The sequence below is a fragment of the Rhineura floridana genome, chromosome 8 (genome assembly GCF_030035675.1).
Source record: "Rhineura floridana isolate rRhiFlo1 chromosome 8, rRhiFlo1.hap2, whole genome shotgun sequence".
NCBI classification, from domain to species: domain Eukaryota; kingdom Metazoa; phylum Chordata; class Lepidosauria; order Squamata; family Rhineuridae; genus Rhineura; species Rhineura floridana.
The window spans coordinates 10,323,016-10,333,973 of record NC_084487.1 but is presented as its reverse complement, the minus strand read 5'-3'; the positions used below and the strand labels follow the sequence as shown (position 1 = coordinate 10,333,973).

General features: G+C 42.8%; 1 protein-coding gene across 14 annotated transcripts in view; it reads right to left on the bottom strand.

Annotated features, from left to right (window-relative positions):
- LOC133390179 (ectonucleoside triphosphate diphosphohydrolase 4) overlaps positions 1-10,958 on the bottom strand; it is a 35,076-nt gene that overhangs the window by 3,381 nt on the left and 20,737 nt on the right. For 13 of the 14 annotated variants that reach the window (XM_061638205.1, XM_061638207.1, XM_061638211.1 and 10 more), the window contains 5 exons: positions 9,683-9,837; positions 7,845-8,011; positions 6,361-6,685; positions 3,924-4,009; positions 861-1,022 (listed from right to left, as the gene is read on the bottom strand). In XM_061638205.1, coding sequence (XP_061494189.1) covers positions 861-1,022; positions 3,924-4,009; positions 6,361-6,685; positions 7,845-8,011; positions 9,683-9,837 — 895 coding nt within the window. The remainder of the gene's footprint in view (positions 1-860; positions 1,023-3,923; positions 4,010-6,360; positions 6,686-7,844; positions 8,012-9,682; positions 9,838-10,958) is intronic. The other variant, XM_061638212.1, reaches the window with a different exon arrangement.

Below are 10,958 nucleotides of genomic sequence, written 5' to 3'. Positions count from 1 at the left end.
CACGGATTCCAGACACTTGGACATGGTCTCCACAGCCAACTCTGGCGAAGATTTAAACGAGAGATAGAGCTGAGTGTTGTCCGCATATTGGTGACACTGCAGCCCAAATCTCCTAATGATTGCCCCCAGCGGCTTCATATAGATATTAAATAGCATCGGAGAGAGGATAGAGCTCTGTGGCACACCACAATCGAGAGGCCAAGGGTCTGAAACCTCCTCCCCCAATGCTACCTGTTGATGCCTATCGGAGAGAAAGGAATGGAACCACTGCAATACCGTGCCTCCTATTCCCAATCCCTCCAGGCGATGTAGAAGGATACTGTGGTCAACAGTATCAAAAGCCGCTGAGAGATCGAGGAGGACAAGAAAGGTGAATTCTCCCCTATCTAATGCCCTCCTCATATTATCAACCAGATGGTTTTAAGGTCTTTTATGATGTTTTAAAGTGTTTTTAGAGTTTCTGTTTGCTGCCCTGGGCTCCTGCTGGGAGGAAGGGCGGGATATAAATCAAATAATAAAATAAATAAATACATAGCCCTTGACTTTTATAGGGGAAATCATCGTTTTGGGGATGTTGTGTTATATCGCCAATCTTAGGTCCTCTCAGACGAATCCCCATCCTTCTCTCAAACCTATCTGTATGCCTAGCAACCAAGGAGCAAATGCTGTTGTGTTAGAGGAAGACGGCATTCAGAGCTGAGCAATGACGAGCATTTTGCCCCCATGCCAATCTCACTAATTCTGAATAATACTCAGAAAGCATCACAGATGCAAGCTTTCTGGAGAAAATTATCCACCAAAGGTAGATTCTGGTGACCAGCTATTTTTGAACTTCGTAAGTAAGAAATGTGAAGCCATACCTCAAAGGCAAAAATCGTGTTCGATAGAGGATAGCCCCCAGCGTCCACTGCACCTCTTTGTCATAGACCTGCAGTGCAGTTTTTAAATTGCCATAGTTTACGGGAAAAGAGAAGCCGTTATGAAACACTTCGTACATCCAGGCTGACTTAAAGCATTGATACCTACACAGAATAAACATGAACAATAGGAAGTCAACTTGTGTTGTTTTTAAACAGAAGCAGGACCAGTAAGACATAAAAACACGATCTAAAAAGAAAAACTAAATTCCATTGGTCTTAAGCACTTAATTGCATAGTCAAGATCCCACTGTTTTTACTAAGACTTACACAGTCACTGTCTGTATTGCTTCCAAAGGAATAAGTCCTCATATGTAAGAGCTTAACATACAAAGTCGGCAAAAAAAAAAAATCTCACTGGCCATCTTTGGGGTGTATTTGTGCTTCAATGAGATTTCTAGTGGGAGGATGGGGTAACTTTGTCCCCCAGAGTGTGCTTGACAATACCAAAGCACTTTGAGAGAAAAAAAACTTACTCAGAGGAGGTAGAATCTTCCCCCATGCATATTGAATAAACACCACAATTTGCCACCAGAGCTTTTTGCTGGGTATATTTGGATCTTGGTGATTTTTTGTTTCCAGGAAAGGAAGATAGTGATAACTGGCTAAAATTTGGGGATGTTGCACAGGTGACAGTTTGTGGCAATATCCTAGGAAGACCACCCTGTAGGTCTATTCATGTGTACATTACACAGTAAACGTGCCTGAGGCAGAATTTGTCCCTGGGACTTTTTGCTGGAATATATTTGGACCTCAATGTTTTGTTTCCAGAAGGAAAACGGCAAGTGATAACTGTTTGAAAGTTGGGAACATTGTATAGGTTAAAATTTGTGACAATGTCATAGAAACACATCCTTGTAGGTCTACTTATGTATAATTTACACAATGAAACGTGCACCTGGGTTCCAAATGTACCCTAGAGGTCTGCATGATGGCTACGGTTAATATGTGTGTGTGAGAGAGATACTGCTTCAGCAGGCTTGAACATTAAACCAAAAAGAGATGAAGGTATGGGATGGGAGCTTAGATATATGCTACAGATATAATGGGCCCTTCTCTTTCTCTCTTTTTTGTAAATAATAGACAGTGTTATTGGGCTTTTCGGGAATAGCAGCATTTAACAGATCTAGCAATTGGTTCCAAATCCTTGTCACCCACCAATCACAGAATAGTAAAGTTGGAAGGGGCCTATAAGGCCATCAAGTCCAACCCCCTGCACAATGCAGGAATCCAAATCAAAGCATTCCCAACAGATGGCTGTCCAGCTTGCCTCTTGAATGCCTCCAGTGTCAGAGAGCCCACTACCTCTCTAGGTAATTGATTCCATTGGCGTATGGCTCTAACAGTTAGGATATTTTCCTGATGTCCAGTCAAAATCTGGCTTCCTGCAACTTGAGCCCATTATTCCTTGTCCTGCACTCTGGGATGACTGAGAAGAGATCCCTGCCCTCCTCTGTGTGACATCCTTTCATGTACTTGAAGAGTGCTATCATATCTTCCTTCAGTCTTCTCTTCTCCAGGCTAAACATGCCCAGTTCTTTCAGTCTCTCCTCATAGGTCTTGGTTTCCAGTCCCCTGATCATCCTTGTTGCCCTCCTTTGAACCTGTTCCGGTTTGTCAGAATCCTTCCTAAAGTACAGAGACCAGAACTGGACACAGTACTCAAGATGAGGCCTAACCAGTACCAAACAGAGGGGAACTAACACTTCACATGATTTGGAAACTATACTTCTGTTAATGCAGCCTAATATAGCATTTGCCTTTTTTGCAGCCACATCACACTGTTGGCTCATATTCAGCTTGTGATCAACAACAGTTCCAAGATCCTTCTCACATGTCGTATTGCTGAGCCAAGTATCCTCCATCTTATAACTGTGCATTTGGTTTCTTTTTCCTAAGTGTAGAACTTTGCTTTTATCCCCGTTGAATTTCATTCTGTTGTTTTCAGCCCAATGCTCCAGCCTATCAAGGTCCCTTTGAATTTTGTTTCCATCTTCCATGGTATTAGCTATGCCTCCCAATTTTGTATCATCTGCAAATTTGATAAGCATGTACCTCCTCATCTAAGTCGTTAATAAAAATGTTGAAGAGCACTCGGCCCAGGACAGAGCCCTGTGGTACCCCACTCGTTACTTCCACCCAGTTTGAAAACGAACCATTGATAAGTACGATTCTGGAGCCAACTGTGGATTCACCTGATAGTTGTTGCATCCAGCCCACATTTAGCCAGCTTGCTAATCAGAATATCATGGGGCACTTTGTCAAAAGCTTTGCTGAAGTCGAGATATATTATGTCTACAGCATTCCCACAGTCTACAAGGGAGGTTACCAGATCAAAAAATGAGATAAGATTAGTTTGGCAAGATTTGTTCTTCATAAATCCATGTTGGCTCCTAGTAATCACTGCATTGTTTTCAAGGTGCTTAAAAAACAATAACCTCTTGGAACACTGAGACGTGATTTGTACACTCGCCTGAGCATTAGTGCCCTTCTGAGATGAAGGGAGTTCCCTCCCCATCCCTCTATCATAGAGAAAACTTATTGCATGATTCACCAGGAGGAACTGTTATGTGAATGCTCACTTGCATGGAGGCAAAGCTCATGTGGAGGGAGAGAGAGATCACATGAGCTGGACCTGCATGCAATAAGGCATTTGCATGACTAATCAGCTCATGTAAAAAGTCAACCAAGTTGTGGGGTGCAGCTCACCCCTTCATCACATGGGAACTACAACGGTCCTGGTGGCCATTTGAACTGGGACTCTGTTACACTAAAAAGCTTCAAACATACAGGACCCATTACATTTACATGAAAGAGTACTCAAACCACATCTCCAAAAAGCTCTGCTGCAGAACTAGCTGTTCTGAGGGCAAGACTGAATGCTTCTGGACCTCCTTGAACTGTTTCCTTCTAGCCACTATGTGTACAATTTGTTTTCAGTCCTTCTCTCCCTCTCGAGGAAGGATGCTTGAGCAGATTCAGCCATAAGAGAATACTTATACTCACTTCAATCGATGAAGGTCTGCATGTGACGCATAAAGGCCACGGTCAAAACGTTCCCGTAGAACAGACCACTTCGTTGCACAATAATCCTGGGAAACCAACACAAAGAATGTAAATATGTGCACACAGACAGCATTTCGAAACCAATGTTAGAATATAACACTTTACCAATGAAATTTTTGGAGCCAAGGAATGCTTTAAGCAGAGAGGCAGTGTGGCACAGTGGACAAGTGTCCAACGTGGACTGGGAAGACCCAGGTTCAAGTCCCAGCTTAGACATGAAGCTCACCATGGTCCAGTCCCCATCTCTCATCCTACCCTACACCACAGAGTTGTTGTAAGGATAACATGGAATGTCAGGGGAGATATTTATATATCTATCATATATGAGCATTTTAATCCTACTAATCACCCTCAAATATCATGGTTACAAAATCTTAAAACAGTAGTATATTCATATTTATTAAATAAAAGCATTTAAAAAAACAGGGTTAAAATGACCAACATTTACCAAGAACTAACTAGGCAGTTAACTACCTAGGAAACACCTGGGCAAATGAACAGGTCTTAGCCAGGTGCCAAAAGGTCAGTAGTGTCTGGCATACTTTCAGGGGGAGGGCATTCCACAATTGGGGCACCACCCAATGTATCTCCTTGGATGGTCGAACAAGAAGAGCCTTTCCCCTCCCCCCCTTAGATCCAAGGACTTGGGGTGGCTAAGATGCATTCTTTTAGACACTTGAGCTCATTGGAAGGAGGGATAAGCAAATTAACTCCTTTTTATACAGCAATTTAACATGCAAATCGCTTCACAATTAGTGGTTCTTGAAGCCCCCCATCAATGTTGGTGCATATCTGTAATCCTCCTTTAAAATCCACTAAAATAAATGGAAGTTAGTTATACAGTACATGCTTACGCAAGGCTGGAATGAGTATGCATGGAGAAGGAATGAGCCCCCAAATTGTTGTGTTTTTTTTAAAAGAAGACATCCATGAATTCTCACACTCTTCCACTTTCGTATTTTACTGACAAGAAAACTTAAGACTGGGAGACAGCATCTTGCCCTAGGCCAGTGATCTTTAACTGGAGCCCAAGGGGGCAATCTACAAATTGGAGGGGGGGAGAAGATTCAGAACTTTTTTGTGCAAAGGTGGATTTTAGGCAGCCCCTTCTCCCCTCTTGCAATGGCTTCGGACAGCTAGCAGAGGAGAGTTGTTGCACACTGCTCACCCCATTCCAAGGATAACATCCCAGATCTTAGGTTTCTTGCCTAAGCTCTTAAAAAAGCGGCATGCAACAAAGAGGAGCCAAAGAGGAATGCCCCCTCCCAGCTTAGGGCAAAACACAACAACAAAAATATACAGCTCCATCCACTTACAATGAGACTTAAGTATGTGTGATGAGCTTCCAGAAAGAAAACAGGGAGGGGGGCTCTATAATAGCAACACACACCAGGGAGAAACAGGTTATCTTTTTTTAAAAAAAGTGTCAACTGGGCTCAAATAAAAAAGTAGTTTTTTGAGAACTGGTTGTCAGTATGAGCTTCCAGAACCTATTATTCAGAATTCCATCTTTTTCCATCTCCGCCCTCTCTGCACTCCACCACCTAAGAGCAACTGCAGGACTACTCACCCAGCCCTACTTGCAGCCCCACTCTTCTTGCCCGAACCCCTTCCTCAGTTCCACCCCTCCAGCATGAACACAACCACCACACTCCTCCTTTCCATCAATTCTAGCATCAAGGAGTTGGCTGATGGTCATCAGGCACAAGGGTTTCATTGACTGTATGCCTGAAATTTGTGTATTGTATGTATATTACCTTTGGAAATGCCTCCAGTAATGCATCAGACAAGCACAGTCTGTTGTCTTTTCAGTGCCTATGGTCGACCTTCCTTTTAAACAAAAAGTATTTAAATGAGCGTTCCTATCCTAGTCTGTATCTGTATTGGACAGGAAATTACTTTTATTATTGATGTTTTATTGTTAATCACTTTGGGATGTTTCATGGGTAAAGATTCATAAATGAAATAAACAATATATATATAGAACAACTAAGCTAGGTCATCTAGCTAATCCAGGACGGAACAAGTATCTGAACTCAGACCAACCAGATCCAAGCCCAAGACTCTTTGCCATAAACCACAATCCACATACATTCCTAGATATGAATCCAAGGCATGTTTACTAGAGTGGCATTCATTGAATTACATTTTTGTCTTGCCCTTCCTCTAAGGAGCTAAGGGCAATGTATAAGGATCAAGCTCCCCTTCACTTAATTTCATCTTCACAACAACCCTGGTTAGGCTGAGAGAAAGTGACTGGCCTAAGGTCACCGGGTAAGGTTCACGAGTTAACTGGGAAGCTGATCCCTGGTCTCCCAGGTCCTTGTCTGATAATCTAGCTGCTGCTTCACCTCACAAAAGCAGAGTGAGCTTTTACCTTTGCAGCTTTAATAAAATTAGCAGCGTTGTAGTCTCCCCCCATCCGTAATACATCCTCGGTACAGTAGTAGAATTCCGAGAACCCATAGAACTCGCTGTTCTCAAAGTGCACGGGAGGCTGATAAATGCCATTCAAGGATGTTTGCGTCTCATTTGTCTTATTCATGAAAGGCTGAATAACATCACGGCACAGGTCAAAATCTCCTGTCCCTCGAAAATGCATCTTCTGCCCATTCTGCTGGATTTCATCCTCAACATCCAAAGGCAGGCAAGGGTCTAAATAAGGAGTATCCAAAGTCATACCAGTTTGTTTGCCTAGAAGCCTGCAAACAAGATTGAGCAAAGTTACACAAATGGATTGTGTCAGAGCAGGAAGAACAGTACACCAGATCATTCTGCCTTGGGGAGCGGTACCTCCTAGCACTGTATCAAGTGGGCAGGTGCATGCATTGTGTTTCGCTCAAGGCACCATGGAACAGGTGCCGTCAAATTAAGGAAAGCAACACAATGGCAAAACCTGCACTTTCTAGTAGGGCCTTGGATGTCATCTAGTCCAACACCCACCTCAATGCAGAATGTAATTACAGCACCCCTGACAGATGACCATCCAGCCTCTGCTTAAAACCTCCACTTCCTGAGGCAGACCGTCCCTGCGTCAAACAGCTCTATTAGAAGGCTTCTCCTGGTGCCCAGTTCAAATCTGCTTCCCTGGAACTTCCACCACCAACTGGCTCACGTCCTGCCCCCAAGAGCAACAGAGAAGATGTCTTCCCCATCTACAGCATGAAAGCCCTTCAGACATTTAGACACAGCGATCGTGTCTCCCCTTCATCTTTGCCAAGCTAAACGTATCTTTTTAACCAGTCTCACAGGACTTGGTTTCCAGACCCCTCTCCATCCCCGTTGCCCTCTTCTGCATCTGACATGAGGGGAAGGGCCACAGCTCAGTGGGGGAGCATCTGCTTTGCACGCAGAAGTTCCCAGTTTCAATTTCCAGTTTCTCCAGGTAGGCCTGGGAAACATTCTGTTTCTGAAACCCTGGAGAGCTGCTGCCAGTCAGTGTAGAATACTGAGTAAGAAGGGCCAACGGTCTGACTCAGCATAAGGCAGCCTCCTATGTACCTGTGATACCAAGTTTACTTTTGCAAACAGTACTACTCATGCATATGCAGATCCCAAGGCTTCCCTTGCAAATGGAACCAGAGCCCCAACGTAACATCTGAACCAGCCCTCTGGGCACAAATAAAAGATCCTCTTCTGTTAGCAGTCCCAAGTGTGTTAAATGTCCCCCCTTCCACCCTCCTGTTCTGAAGTCTGACATGTCACTTTATGAGTGGGATCTAAAAGTTTAAAAAGGCATTTTAAATACAGCAATGCAATCCCCAACCATTTAATATGTGCCTATTTCAAGATTTAAAATGATGAAATATATAGGAGGGAAATCATGTGGAATTGGAAGTCAAGTCAACTATAGAACATTACCTGTTTCTAAATACTGTGTTGGTAAATATGCTGTCTGCATATCTCTGCCGTGCAGCATTTCCACCAAAGCCGAGGAAAGTTGCCACATAGACTCGGTACACGTGTTCAGTTTGGTGAGCATCGCACCCCAGATTAAATTCTGCAAGTAGGTTCTTGGCTATCTCCTCCTGCAGATACCCAAACAAGAGGATAAACAGGCACAAACAGCTCTGCTTGGTGTTGTATAACACATAAACATGTTTCTTTTAATATATTTGTTTTAATGTTTTTGATTGCTGTAAACCGCCCAGAGAGCTTTGGCTATGGGGCGGTTCACAAATGCAATAAATTAATAAATAACTCTGAATACACAGGAATCGTTTCATATCTGCAGCTCTCAGAACATCTTCCCAAGACCTTTCTGTAGGAGAATTCATTGTGCTCAGTACCTAAGCCAGAGGAGGGAACATTTGACCCTCCAGAAGCTATTCTACTACAACTCTCATCAGCCTTGACTACTGGCAATATTGGCTGGGGCTCATGGGAGATATAGCTCAGCAATATCTGGAGGGCCAAAGGTTCCTCCACGCCTGACCTAAGTACTAAAGCAGGGGTAACCAACCTGGTACCCACCAGATGTAGTTTTGCACGACAACTCCCATCATCCCCAACATTTGGCCATCCTGTCTGGTTGTAATCCAATGTAACCTGGATAGCACCACACTGGGTAATCCTGCGCTAAAGGAAGCAGCATCAAAGCCCAAAACACGGCTAGAAGACCAGGTCTGTGCAGCTTATGAATCATCAAACTGAATGCAGCCCACCACCTATGAGGGAACTGTACACGTTCTCATATTCACCTCTGTTAATCTTGCTTCTTGCTTCCCTCCGCTCAGTCTGCTTTCTTCTCCACTGTCCACATTTAAAGTCTAAGCTTCCGGTGGCAAGGCCCTGATTTTCTTTTGGGGTTATACTTTACAAGTAACACAGGATACACTCATGGTGTATCATCAATTAATGTTTGTTTCAAACAAACCACAAGTGATAAGCCAGAAATAGACTAAGATTTATCCTTTGTTTATATCTGCCTTACTGGTCACAGCTTGTTGGAAACAAATCATGGTCCAGGTTCAGATGATGTTTTTTGAGCTACATGGGCGCCGTGTGTGTGCGCGCATGTGTGTGTGTGAGAGAGAGAGAGGGAGAGCAAGCAAGCAAACAAACTTGTTCTGAAAAGGTTCTGCCAACATTTGCTATATCACATATTTATTTTCATGTAAAAGGGTAGGTTTAGCGAATTACTATAGGCCAAATCAGAAGGCTTTTCTCCTTCCCTCAGGCCTTAAAAAAGAGCTTCTTATTAAAAATGCTAAAAATGAATCATTTGAAACATAGACTAAGCAAAGTAAATATCAACATGTTCTTTCTTCACATAGCACCCACAATAGTTATCTTTCCTCCCTTAAAGTTAATTGTTTTTTAACAAGTCAGCCTTGTAAAAGGAATCGGGCGATGAATAGCACCCACAACCAGCACAACAGTTCATATTACCACCAAAAGTTGTGTGTCACAATTTAAACAGTACAATTCAAAATGAGGGTTAAATACTAGGAGAAAATTAAGGGCCATGTAGCATAATTCAAAAATATTTGTATTAAACTGACTGATGAAGTGAATAACATACAGGTGAACTGCTTAGCTGATGGGACACCAGGATGCAGCCTTTTCTCCTGCCTTTGGGGTAAAGATGTCACGCAATGGAAGCACAGGACTTATAATACGCAAAAGAAAAAGAATAAATGGAATATGGATTAAAACATGGGGGGAAAAACAGAAGGAAAAGTTGTACAGATAATAACCTGCTGTGAAGAGGCAAAGCTTACAGTTTTAGGTACTTCGTATGCTATTTGAGTTGACACACCACCCATGTCAAGTATACCCACAGTCCTCTTTCGAAGAATCGCCTCCTTGTTTTCACTGCCAGTAATATGTACCTCCACTACAGCATCATCCTCTGAAAGACAAGATGTGAAGGCAGCTCTGCTGAGAAGCGGGAGCAAGTCCTTTGTAGAATCTGAACTCTAAAGATTTGCACTGCCATAGCAGACTACAATGTAGCAACGGCAGCCTAGGGTTGCATCCAATGCTAGTCCTACTCAGAGGAGACCCATTGATGCTAAAGGACATGATCAACTTAGGTTCATTCATTTCAGCGGGTCTACTCTTAGAGCTTAGTTGGATATAGTCCCTAGTGCCAAGGGTTTTCTAGACAACACAGGTTGACTCTATCTTGCCAAAAACATGCCTTTCCTGGTATATAGTTCCTAAGGGAGACTCTTACATAACCTCTTTTTGAACAGAGAGGGCCCCAATGATCCCACACAATAGCCATAATGACAAAATACTAGTAAGGTAACAGGACGGTTAGCTTATGGTGAGAGAAGGTAAGTGCTATTTATTATACAGCCACAAAAGTGGCTGTATACTATAGTCAGCATGGATTTTTCGCATTCTGCAAAGTTAAATTGAAAATACCCCCCATACCATTCTGATCCTTCCCATAAGCTCATTTCAAAACAAAATCTTACAAAACTTATAGTCCTGAACTCAGAAACGCTTGCTTAACAACACTCTAAATTTTCATGGTGATACACAAAACATTCAGAGAGAATCGAGAGTTCAAAGTGTAAAAAGAGAGAGAAAAACTATACCCCTTTTGGACTTTTTTCTGTCAGTGTTCTCATAACCTGTTGAAATTAATTTAAAATCAGCCATGTTCACTGAGTACCTGTAATCCTATTACTGACCTTGCCCCATACTCTTAAACTGCAGAAGATGTAGGTCCAAGTTAAAAAATGCCTGACTGATTTTTAATTAATTTAAGAAATTTTGGCTTGAACACAATGATAATGTTGGGCATGCTCAGTAAGAACCGGTTGTCAGTGTTCTAAAAGCCAGACTCCCAGCTGGTTGGCTTGCCTAATCAGGGGGCCACACCCACACCAGACCTTGATTTCACGTGAGAGTCATGGATTCCCCCAGAGAATCCTGGGAAGTGTAGTTTGTGAAGGGTACTGAGAGGAGACTCCTATTCCCCCAAAAAAGCTCCAGTGGCCAAAGGGATTTAACAGTCAG